Raw genomic sequence first — 13907 nt, 5'->3', positions numbered from 1 at the left:
CTCTTAATGCGTGTAAACGTTTACTTTCAATTTCACCTGTTGTGACGTATCTTTCTTTGGCCTACATTTTATAGATATATGACTATTTTATTAAAGTTTCTTTATAAAATATGAAATCAGTATAATGAATTATGTATTGAAATGTTTTTTGTTTGGATCCTTGTACAAATATATTTTAAAAGTGATTAGTAACCACGTTAGTGATTGTTGACACCGATAAAAGGTAATGATAACAGTTTTTAACAATAGATTATAACGATAACATATGGTTATAATGGATATTCTTATCTTATTATGAGAAATTATCATTAATTATTTGTATTATAGATCTATTATTTCCATTATTTTTCACTTTCTATTGTCACACTATTAATTACATATCTAAACGTATTTTAATAAAAATAACTAGGGCCATTAAATTTAATAATAAAAGAATATGTTTTAGAACGAGAAAATTTTACGATCATAATGTCCATCCTTCCTGTAATAAACGCGAGATAGAAAGCAAATAATTTTTCCCGCAGACTCGTCGCCGACTATGGAAGGTTAGACCCGTTAACATCCGAGGTAATGCACATCCGCAACTGGCAAACAAACAGGGAAACGCAGCCCAGACAACGACCGGAGATACAATTTCCAATTATGGTCCACGTACAGATTCAGTTCACAGTTCGGCGCACACTGTGTCTTGAAACGCTGAAAATTTATTTCAATTGTTTTCCACTCAGTTAGGTAACTTGATTCCGTCATGAATACTAACTATAACCGTAATAGATGGATATCGGGGGACTGGAAGCGGCGGCGTTTTTAAAGCGGTCGTCACGAGCCCCTTTAGGGCCTTCGAAACCCCCCTATCCCAAAGTTGTTTTTTAAGTTTACAACCGTGAAAACCTTTATTTCGGACGCGTTGGAGTACGGATTGCAGAAGAGCATACATGCAACGTTTTTTTGGTGCAACTGGGAAACATGTTGAGTCCATCTGATACTTTCACACATGAAATTGACGTAATGCATTTTAAAAACTCTCTGCCATGACATGTTGTCAACAGGGTATCTACTACCATGTTAGCGAGGACAAGCCAAGATTCTGATTTGGTGGTTATTTCAAGTCAACTTTGAACTCCAACACGATGATGATATTTTTACCTAGACTTCTTAAACTTTCTCTTAATAATTTATATATTTGTGCATGTAAAAGATCATAAGTATTGGAACTATCGATTGCTATAAGTTATATAGATTGTCCAAATTTATGTCGGAGGTAAACATTTGTGAGGTAGATTACAGTGCTTGTCTAGTTGGCCGTTTTCAAAGTAAACTAGATTGAGTAGATAGGACATGTTCAGAATATAGAGACGGTGGACCCCTCTATGTTCTTGCATGATCTAACTGCCGAACGTTTATTGGACATCCACGTCCGTACTTTACGTTTAATGACGGCCTTAATAAATCGCCAAATCGGATGCGACCAATGGCATATCAACTACTACCCTGATTATGGGAAGATATCGATACAGAAATCTGTAATTGTTTCGAATCTTTAGATTTGGTTCAAGCGTAATAGTGATATAAGATAATGATAATCCTAATCGAATAAAGATTCCAATGAATGATTTCACATAACCATATATTCCAATCATATAGGCTTGAAAACACTTGTTTTGATTAGAATCGTTACAGCTCGCATTTCGAATTAAAATCAATAGGCACAAATTCAAATCCCCAAGGTGCGATGCATCAAAAAGCAATTTGGAATTTTACGTGTTTACTTAAAACGATATTTATGAGAACGTGATTGAATGGTTGACCTGGTTAATAAATACATTGAATTAATTGTACAAAATAAAATTAATCGTATAAATGGTTCAGAATTTTGATATGAAAAGAATGTCGGCGTATAAATCCCAAATAGAGCCGATTGATTTACACAGAAATGTGATTGAATATTTTACGTTCTTTTATTTGATCTTACGTTCCGAATGGCAGACATTCAGAAATTCAAATTCGTTGAAAAATTATAATTCATCTCATTGGTAATCGCGTCGTTGACTAATTCCCGCTCGTCGTAATGTGAACTGTCTTTCCTTAAAATTATTGTAAGGGATTTAAATTCAAACGTCGTTTGGTTGCTCATCGAGTTTGGCTACATTTTTGTAATGCATTTAGCTCTAAAAGTTTTGTCTTAAAAAAAGTGGACTGAGTTCATTTGTTTTTATCAATAAATTTTAACTCATAACAATTTTGTAAAATTAATTATCTGATATTTACACAACGATAAACTAGAGACAAATAATCTATAATAACCCATCGTTAACTAGAATATTACACATCTTTTATCATAAAATTCTAGGAAAAAGATGGCTGAAATTATTGTACTTCAATCCCGAATTTTATTTAATTTTTATCATAAATTCCACTTCACATATTTGTCCACATTCATGGCAACACCTACATATATAGGGAAAAATAACAAAACACCTATTATGCTCGTTGAAAGCTTTCGTATGTCGGACTGCCGTTAATTATCTCTGGTTTAAATTAGTTGATGTTCCTTTGATTATAAAGTTTCTGCATTGTTGTGGACTACCATTAGTCGTGTCAAGTAAAGACTCAAATATATTTTAAAGATAGACGTGAGATGCACTCCTATTTAAAATTTGGTTTTATTATTATTTTGCAAAGAATATCAATAGATGACTTAAATGAAGTTAATAATTGTTAGCGACACATTTATCTATATCACATGGATCCATACCAAATAAAAATTCGACATTTTTTTAAATCTAAGTTAAACAATGTAGCACCAATAATTAAATCCACAATGGAGATAAAAATATTAACTAACGTTTTTTGATATTTTAGGTGGACAAGAAAATAACAGATTCAGGTTGTGTGCAGAAAACCACCACACATATGACAATACTCCTATTCCCTATGATATAAAGCACATTGAGAGGAAATAAGAAAGATCGTCCCTGCAAGGGACCTACATGAGGCTAGTGAGTTCGGCCCTGAGTGTCCCATACTATATTCGTAACAGACAAGTCTGTTTCGAATACAACATTTCCTCTCTTTTAGAGCTGCGGCGCAAACATGCCCTCAATCTCCGGAGATCTATCTTTCAACACTCTAATCCGGAGATTGCATGCTTGCATGACATCCAACCCTGTGAATCTGACAGATGCAAGAAACCTTGTCTCTTGGCTGTCTAGACCTTTGCGTCTCTCTGGGACATCTTTTCTTTAGTATGTGGCGGTTAGCCGCAAACCTCTTTAATTTTTTCCTTCTCTCTATTTTCCTAAACCTATATGGTTATACTCTTAGGCCATTATCTTCGGATCGGTGCCCGGAGAGGGGTTTTTAGTCGGTTAGTCCGACACTGCCTTCGACTTCCACCAGAAGGCGTCTTGTAGATTTTCCCCTCTTTGACCCAATAAAAAAAAAAAAAAAAAAAAAAAAAATCATTCTGTATTGGCCGTTATGTTGGTGATTTCGTTTTCAACTGATTCCTTGTCGAAAAGTGTTTGATCCCATTGAATTTTGAGGCAAACTTGCAGACTTACTATCTCTGTCGTGCTTGATGTCTCTCTTAATTTGCAATCGGATCAATCGCATTTCTATCGGTATATTTGATCTTTGTTAGAAAGTAAATTACAAAATAAATTTTTGTTGATATTTGATTTTCTAAATGAAGAATATTTAGAACTAACAGTTTTTATATTAATTTGGAAATACATCTATTTATTTCGTTACAATAATTTTAATTGTTTATAAGTCGAAGGATATCTGTGTGCATAACAAGTATTAATGTCGTCACTCGCGTTGTTTCGAAACTTTTAACAAAAGTAACACAAATGTAATAATACAATTATAAAACAATCCCCTGTATATTATTATTTATAATAAAAAGATGAAGTGACTTTTATAATACAGATTGACAAAATTAAAATGAAAGATGAAATTTTTTGGCAATTTTTCGCGAATAACTTGGGTCAAATCTATTAATATTCTTCGAAAATCTTTGTGTGACGATGGAAAGAAAGTGATATATTGTAGAAGATGCATGTCTTTTGAAACTGATGGATATTTTGACACAGCTCGGCAAAGTTTAACTGACGCAGGTGTATAATCATCTAAAAACTATTATTTGTGATACCAGAGTATTCTTTTAGGAATTGATTGGCAGAGTGTTGTTAAAATACATTTGACGCCGGTGCAAGCTATGTTACAAATACCAGAAATTGATAAAAGTGTGTTTTATGATTGTGGATTTGAGGTAAATAATGATTATTATTTTCTAATGATAAGTAATTGTAAAATATAGGGTATGATGTCAGGTATAATGAGTCATACGGCACTCATTAAAAATTCTTTGTCATATTTTAATTGACATTTTAAATAATTCATACGTCTTCAAAATTCCAAATTCAAAATGAAAATTATTAAATGTCGGTATTGTATGAGTTTTATAACGGATATGATTTTCGCTTCTGTGCGGTCTAGACTAACCCAAAAAGGTATTTATTTTTAAAAAATGATCGGAATTGTATTAACATTGGCAAATTTAGGTGTTGATTGGAAATCCATTGTGAATACTAAATTAACCCCAGAACAATTTTATACTCACATACCTCAAATAGACCATGCATTTTACAATGATCATAACTTTGAGGTAGGTATTGAATATATTATGTTAATAAGTAATCAAACAGCAAATCTGACAGATTGTATTGGACTGCAGAGGTTACGAACCGAAAGATGTCACGGCTTCTTTATCACAGGATGAAGTTGTGATAAAGGCAGAAAGAGAAGACAAGAACATGTCGAAAATGTATCCGGGAATGCCCAAAATTTGGGATCCCGATTCTGGGGATTGCTGCATGTCAACTGAAGGCATTATCCTTGTTACAGGAGCCTGGAAGTAAATTTGTTCCGAACTGAAAATTCAAAGTGACTTTATTCAAAATTTCGAAGAAAAGAAATGTTACAGATTAAAATTAATCGATCAATTGTAGACGTTTTTTTAGTATAACAATTGTTGTGATTACAAATCAATAAAATTTATGAGTTATAGATGGAATTTTAATTCCTTATTTAATAATAAATTAAAATTATTAAAATTACATCGTTTATGCGGATAATATAATCAATATATTATTTAAATTTCTGTTATTTTAGATATATTAAATATTAAATTATTTTAAATTTAAGATCATCTCAGAAATTTAATAATTAACTAATATATTTTATAGTTTATTTTAGATGGAAGGGGCTACAAACCGTCTAATGTGAAATGTGAATTATCCCAGAAAAATATACTTTTGCTTGCTGAACGAAGATTAAGTTTCGGAATGATTTCTTTGATAAAATTGTACCCGAATTTCCAGAGGGAATGGGACCAGAGTTCGGCCGATTGCTGTATGTCTTCAGAGGGGATAATCGTGGTAAAGGGCAATTGGAAGAGCAGCCCTGCCGATTTATTACCCTGATTTGTAACTGTAAATAAAAATTTTATTGTCGAATGTCTTTTGAAAGTAGAAATTAATATCGATTTGTCCCTGGGAATAAGGTTATCCAAGTCTTATAGTGAGGGTCTCTAGGGTGGGACTGTCTCTTGAGTGGAACATGACTATTGTACAAGTTGTCACGTAGGGATGCTAACGATAACTAAATAGTGGCCAATTACTTTACTGGCCGTTTTGTTGGTGATTTGGTTTTCAGAAACTGCAACTGATTCCTTGGAGGATATTTGATCTCTGTTAGAAAATAAATTGCAAAACAAATTTTCGTCTATGTGACTACTATTTGATGTTATGAATAACAATATCTAGGACACATTTTCTTGTATTAATTTGAAAATAGAGAATTTCGTTCTTTATTTCGTTACAATAAGTTAAATTTTTTATAAGAATCTCGAAGGGTAATTGTGTGGGATCTTTCCTAATCATAATCTGATGTATTTAATTTTATCTTAATACCATATTAATTAGAAAATATTTCGATAAGAATTAAAATGTAAAAATGATGGATCATGACCGTGAGAAAAAATTTAAAGTAAAGATTATATTGTTTGATTATTAATCCAATTAATAAATTCAGATTCTATGATTAAATATATTATTTAACTATAATCTATTAAAAATATAATGATTTTAATAATAATTTATTATAGAAAAGGAAAATCAAAATTTTGTTGTATTACACTATTTAGTACAACATTATGAAATAAAGATTCATTTACTGACATATGTATCATAGATCTATATCATAAGTAATTAAAAATATATGTTAAATAAAATTTGTTGTAAAATAATTATCTTTTCAGATATCTAAATGTAGAGATATGGAAGTGGATATCTTCTTAATTGGTTTGTTTACATTTGTGGATGATGGATAATTTGTTAAAAATTAATTTAATTAAATAATAATTAATAAACCTCTTAAACAGATATATAACAAGAAAGACAAACGTCCAATACAGTTTATCGAAAAATTGCTTCTGTAAAGAACACTTTTTCAATTTATGAGGACCTAATAAACTTTAAAAGACTGTCATTGCTAGATATTGTCATAGTTAAAGCAATATGTGGTGTTCGGATCATCATCAAAATACACATTGCAGCAAAAATATATAAGTTAAACTTTGCACAGTCAAGGTTTTTGAGATATTAAATTTGTGAATACCATACATTAAAATTTATCTTTATTGAATTACTAATTGTATCATATAAGTGGATTTAGAAATTATTTTTCTAAGGAATTACACGAATATATATGTAAAGTAAATAAGTCAGCAACAAAGTGGCGTGTTACTTAGATATTAACACCTTAGTTCAAGCAAATTAACACACCACTTGTGTGCAGATGATAATCGAAAGAAATTGAAATGATTGAAACTTGGGTGGTTTTAATTAATCGGTCTTCCTGTGTATACGTAAATTAAGTAAGCACTTGAATGTTTTTCTTAGTACTTCAAATGTTTTGCTATACGTTATTCCTCAAATAATTAAAAGCCCTGTTTACATCGACAAGTATACTGACATTTTCTTTAAATTTATTATTCAGTTCAAATCGCATATCGGGATTTATGGATTGGATGTCCCGGATTCTGTAAACAACATGTTTATTGCATCTGAAACGCCCGGTTCTCACTATTCCCGGTTCATGCAGTGTTCACCAGTGCATAAGTAACGAATTCCGGAAAAAGCAAACTCATATTCGGTACACGAAGTTTCCAAACAACTTAATATAATAGTATGAAACGATGGACCGCAGAACGATTTTAGATATTGCTTCTGGAAAATGTAATAACAGTTCACCCTAAGAAAGCCACTTACATTACAGAAACTTTTCACATTCAAAGTATTGCGTGTCCGAGTCCGCAGCTAACTCTTATTATTTTATTGCATCCATTTCAATCCGGGTCATGGAACATCGAAACACTGCGCAATGAAATCTTAATCGTTCTTTTATTAGCTCAATTAAAAAATAGATTATATTTTTCGGTATTTGCTCAAACAAATTTTTCAATTAAAGTTCTAATTAAGTCACATTGGAATAACTGATAAATAAAAATAAAAATTGATATTAATACATATTAATATTATGTAGGTTGTGATCTAATATTATAGCACTTAACATGAAACGCCAACGTTGTGACTGTTGAATGTCTTTTTGGTATTCCTAAATAATTCTTTGACTTGAAATCAACATTTTAAATAAAATTATAGAGAAATTTTTAAGTAAAAAAGTTCGTTTACAAACTTTAATTACAACTGCATATATATTATTTCATGACAAAGTATATATTAATTTTATCTTGATAAAAAATAAATAACATTTTTCAACTAAAAGTGTTGCATTGAGGCAGGTCAACAAATGATATGTCAATATATTTATTTTATTAATTTTTAATTTTATAATTTTTTTAGGAAATCGACTTATTATATTATTTCAGATAAGTTATGAAACACCCTGTATACAGTTAATTATTTCTCAAAGTAAATGAAATAATAAAGGTAATATAAATATTCTAAGTGAATAATTTTACCACATCTTTAGATACTGGTATTGCCAACACTCATTAATAGTTTTGAATAATTAATAACTATTTCTACAAAAAATGTAATCCAAAACCTTGCTGGGAGCACATAATTAATACCTTCAAAAAATAGCTTCTTGTTTTATTTTATTAATTATATATTTAATTTTATCTAAATGTAACATGAAATAAATTTTAAAATATCAATAAATTGTTTGAAAAAAAAAATCTTATTTATTCAAATCTTTTCTTAGCTTAATTGGAACTAGACCTTTCATTTAGGAGAACAATGAAAATCAATAATGTGCATAATTTGCGATTGGTCATGCATTTGCAGATGGGATTTCTTTCGTTCTCTTTAATACTGGCTTAATTCTATTTCTGTTGTGTCCCATTAGACCGATTGCCTTTGTTCGTGGAATGATTTCTGCATTCGACCATTTTCAGTTTTCAATTTTCATCTCGACATTTCCATATTCAGTGTGTTGGTTACCGGAGGATTTCAGTTTTAGATGGTAATCAGATCGATTTTCAAGCCATTAAGCAAATTTTATTGAAGTCTTAGGCGGGAAATAAAAAGGGGGTTATTATTAAATGTTTATTTTTGTTTTCTATTTGAGGACAGACATAAGAAAAAATAAAAGAAGAAACACTTATTATTTAACATTGCAGTATATCTAAAATTAAATAATTTTTTAAATTTTATTTAAATTTATTTACAGTTTGGCCCATTTGAAAGCGGGACCCTCATAAAATTTGTATTTTTCGTCCGATTGTACCAATTTTTTTTTTCAATTGTAAAGCATAAAAGTATGTACTTATAGACGCAATGTCGCATTGTTTAGCCTAAACCCACTGATTAATTTTTAGGCATGAAAATTTTGTAGAAATCATAATAGCGAATTTTTTATAGCAAATCTAACTGTATGTATTTATTTTTTTATTTTTGTAAACTATACTATAAACTAGTCAAATAGCACAATTTATCTAATATTAGAGTATAAGTATTATATATACTAATACTAGTAACACTGAAGTTTTATTTGCTTTCATCAATAAGCCGTTCAATTTAGTGCATTTATCATTCTTATTCGTAAGTAATTCATGGTAGAATTAATTAAGCATGTGCGGAAATTATTTTAGAACATCTGAGAACGGTTGATTGGTGGAAGTTAATAAAATTTGAATAGTAAAAGCATTAGTATAAATATTCTAATATTATGGAAAAATTAGAAAATTTGTGGCATTTGTGATAGTTTATTCCATACATATTTAAAAAAAAATCATAAGGAGAATTTGAGTAGAAGAAGTATATATTTTCATCCTTTAAAATTGAAAAAGAAGTCTGTCAAAATCAGACGAAAATTACAAATTACAAATCTTGCTTTCCGATGTGAATAACGTTAATTAATTAACTTTATGGTAGATAATATTAAACAAATCTAGATATCTAGATTACAAAAGGTGTTACGTTAAAATTTAAGCTGTACGTAAGATGAATGTTTGTCTTGTGGTTCTTTTAATGCTAAAATTAGTTTCCGGTGAGTAAAAATTTATTATAAAATATCAATGATGTTAGTAAATAATAAAGTAATAAAGTATGAAAAATGTGTTGATTTTGAGAATGTCCTCTAGAGATGACAAAAAATGATCAATATTTATATCAAATATAAAACAGGGAATCTTAAATAATTTTCCCAGATGAGATAACATAGTATAAGTAAAATCAATGTAAGGACTATTGAGCCAGAGAATTTTGGGGAGAAATAGGTCCGAAGAGGAGGGTTGTGCCTTTCTTGGGAGAAACGACGATCGTAAACAATGCGGCACGCGACTGTCTGGCGCCATTTCGGAATTATTGAAACAAATGTCCCTCAAAACTGAGAGAACACGGGAATCTGATCGATAAATTTGGAATACAATAGACTGCGTATTCCTCAATTTGTACATATTCATTACATAAACATGCATTTTAAACAAAATGGATTTATAAAAATTTATTTTCATCATATACTTATTTCCTTGGGTTATTATTGATAAGATAACATTAATTAAATAGTAAATGCAAAAAGTACATGTATGATGTCACAGTATAATAATAATAATCCATTGGCGATGGATCTCATAAACATGTAGCATTGCTTTATAATTTCATTTTACACCTTTGCATTTTTTGAACCTTTGATATTACTTTTAAAATTAATATAAGATATATCAAGTTATCTATCTATATATGTACTTTTATTAATCATTTAATTATTAACATATTTAAAATGATTTACTATTGTTAATTATATGACTAACCTAATTGTGTATTAGAAAATGTATTTTATAAATAAAGCACAAATTTTATTTAGTTTTTTAACGGATATTTAAAAGTTTTATTGTTAAGCAAATAAAAAATTATGTGTACTGAGAATTAAGGGATCCTTTCATCGAACATTACCATAAATAAATTTGTATAATAATACAACTTTAGTTATTTAAAATATAAAATTAAATATGTATTTACAATAAATTGCGATTTAATTAATAATCATATACGGGACTATTTTAGTTGTTTTATCTACAAGATATCATTTAATCAGATTCTGAAACAGATAAGTCGATAATACATAATTGAATTATATCTAAAATAAAATTAGTTTTAGTTTCAACAATGAAGCGTAAGGCACTGTTTCTTTTGTTTATGGTTAATATTGTGCCAAGTAAGTTTTGAATACTCAAGTTTTGTGTTATAGAATTGTGGTTTGTTATTAGTGATTTTCTAATTTATATTTATTTTCGTTATTAAACATACAAGAGGACTATAAAACTGGGAAAATACCGATTCAACCCAAATATATGTTGTAGTGACGTATTAATTTTATAATCTCTTTGTTATTACATTTGCAAAACGTAAAATTTAAATTATTACGAGCATCCTTAAAGCAGATTAATAAATATATTATATAATTTTATAGTGTATAAAAAGGAGTAAAGGTTGATCAAACGTTAATTTAAATATACACAAACATCAAGTGTAAGGTTGACGACTAGTGATGCAAATATTCGTTACTTTGGGTAACCGTTACTACTCGTTACACATCAGCTAAGTACTCGTTATTTATAATGGTTACTTCGTTTTTTCGATTGATTACATACTTATGCGTATAAAAAGAGATTACATTATAATAACGAACATAATTACTGCTCGTTTTGTATTTTTTACAAATAATTATCACATATAGGATTTTATAGTATTTACAGTTTATTATATTTCTGGTATAGAATACCACTATGAAAACTCTGTTACAATTATTAATTTAAAGAATTAATAAGTATAAATTTCTATCTATTTCTATAAATATATAAAATATAAACCACGAATATCAACAAGAATAACTACTAAAGCTACTCATAGAACTGACACTACTCCTAGTTGAAGTAACGACCACGAAACAAGCAATAACGGCGAATAACGTATTGGGTAATTCACATCATTTTCTCTATCATTATTACCCACTACAATCATAATAATAATAATTGCAATAAGTGGTAAATAATTATATGATTTCAAAAATTATGAACAAATTTATAAATCTTTAATTGAAATTATTTTACAGCGCTTAATTTCTTCTGCCCAACTTGCAAAGGTATCTCATGCGAAGACGATGATGTTCCTCATATGTTATGCAATAAAAATATTCCAAAACTACCTTTCGAGTTGACAAATAATTACAGGGTTAGTGAGGAAGATAATTATGAATGTTTGGACATAGAATATATTGAAGGTAAATAAAAAAATATTTTTATTTTAATATATTATACCAAAAGACAAACAGAGAAGTTATATTAGTTCTATTTTTCTTTGAGATATAAACTGTACCTTTGTACAAAATTCTTCTGATTGTCTCATCTTATTGTTGGGTTATTATAACAACAAAATTTTAGAACGGTTCCAAACTAATATTTTACAGGCGACAGGACTAACATGATCAAGCAGTGTATAATATCAAGATCTGGATTTAAAATATGTAAGGAGCTAGAGAAACAGAAAGATCTAAAAAAATGTCAAATTACAAATACTACATCACTGACTGGTGTTATGAATGAATTGGATACACTGAGCAACGACTCAACCGAAGCAGTAACATTAACCACAGATCGAAGTATATCGTCATCCGAGTCGACCACCAGCACAACCGAAATATATACGTCAACCACAGAGCAAAGTACATCGACATCCGAGTCGTCCACAAGCTCAACTGACGCTTCAACATCAACCACCGACCAAAGTACATCGACAACCGAGTCGTCCACAAGCTCAACTGACGCTTCAACATCAACCACAGATCAAAGTACATCGACATCCGAGTCGACCACCAGCTCAACCGAAGCATCAACTTCAACAACAGACCAGAGCACATCGACATCCGAGTCGTCCACAAGCTCAACTGACGCTTCAACATCAACCACAGAGCAAAGTACATCCACATCCGAGTCGACCACCAGTACAACTGAAGAATCAACGTCAACCACAGACCAAAGCACATCGACATCCGAGTTAACCACAAGCTCAACCGAAGCATCAACATCAACCACAGATCAAAGTACATCGACATCCGAGTCGTCCACAAGCTCAACTGACGCTTCAACATCAACCACAGACCAAAGCACATCGACATCCGAGTTGACCACCAGCTCAACTGAAGTATCAACGTCAACCACAGATCAAAGTACATCGACATCCGAGTCGACCACCAGCTCAATCGAAGCATCAACTTCAACAACAGACCAGAGCACATTGACATCCGAGTCGTCCACCAGTACAACCGAAGCATCAACGTCAACCACAGACCAAAGCACATCGACATCCGAGTTAACCACAAGCTCAACCGAAGCATCAACATCAACCACAGATCAAAGTACATCGACATCCGAGTCGTCCACAAGCTCAACTGACGCTTCAACATCAACCACAGAGCAAAGTACATCCACATCCGAGTTAACCACAAGCTCAACCGAAGCATCAACATCAACCACAGATCAAAGTACATCGACATCCGAGTCGTCCACCAGTACAACTGAAGAATCAACGTCAACCACAGACCAAAGCACATCGACATCCGAGTTAACCACAAGCTCAACCGAAGCATCAACATCAACCACAGATCAAAGTACATCGACATCCGAGTCGTCCACAAGCTCAACTGACGCTTCAACATCAACCACAGACCAAAGCACATCGACATCCGAGTTGACCACCAGCTCAACTGAAGCATCAACGTCAACCACAGATCAAAGTACATCGACATCCGAGTCGACCACCAGCTCAACCGAAGCATCAACTTCAACAACAGACCAGAGCACATCGACATCCGAGTCGTCCACAAGCTCAACTGACGCTTCAACATCAACCACAGAGCAAAGTACATCCACATCCGAGTCGACCACCAGCTCAACCGAAGCATCAACGTCAACCACAGACCAAAGCACATCGACATCCGAGTTAACCACAAGCTCAACCGAAGCATCAACATCAACCACAGATCAAAGTACATCGACATCCGAGTCGACCACCAGCTCAACCGAAGCATCAACTTCAACAACAGACCAAAGCACATCGACAACCGAGTCGTCCACAAGCTCAACTGACGCTTCAACATCAACCACAGAGCAAAGTACATCCACATCCGAGTCGTCCACAAGCTCAACTGACGCTTCAACATCAACCACAGAGCAAAGTACATCCACATCCGAGTCGACCACCAGCTCAACCGAAGCATCAACGTCAACCACAGACCAAAGTACATCTACATCCGAGTCGACCACCAGCTCAACTGAAGCATCAACGTCAACCACAGATCAAAGTACATCGACATCC

General features: G+C 31.7%; 2 protein-coding genes across 2 annotated transcripts; both read left to right on the top strand.

Moving 5' to 3' along the window:
- Positions 1-3925: 3925 nt before the first annotated feature.
- Positions 3926-5522, top strand: LOC109596026 (uncharacterized). Its single transcript, XM_020011478.2, has 3 exons — positions 3926-4121; positions 4173-4276; positions 5253-5522. Exons 1-3 carry the CDS (start codon positions 3956-3958, stop codon positions 5487-5489), a joined length of 507 nt encoding a protein of 168 aa, XP_019867037.1. The 5' UTR covers positions 3926-3955; the 3' UTR covers positions 5490-5522.
- On the top strand, positions 4383-5073 carry LOC109596027 (uncharacterized). Its single transcript, XM_020011479.2, has 3 exons — positions 4383-4517; positions 4569-4672; positions 4725-5073. Exons 1-3 carry the CDS (start codon positions 4433-4435, stop codon positions 4923-4925), a joined length of 390 nt encoding a protein of 129 aa, XP_019867038.1. The 5' UTR covers positions 4383-4432; the 3' UTR covers positions 4926-5073.
- Positions 5523-13907: the final 8385 nt, after the last annotated feature.

The sequence above is a fragment of the Aethina tumida genome, chromosome 1 (assembly GCF_024364675.1).
Source record: "Aethina tumida isolate Nest 87 chromosome 1, icAetTumi1.1, whole genome shotgun sequence".
In the NCBI taxonomy this organism is placed as follows: domain Eukaryota; kingdom Metazoa; phylum Arthropoda; class Insecta; order Coleoptera; family Nitidulidae; genus Aethina; species Aethina tumida.
Note: the sequence above shows the minus strand (reverse complement) of the source record. Positions and strands in the feature narration are given on the sequence as shown.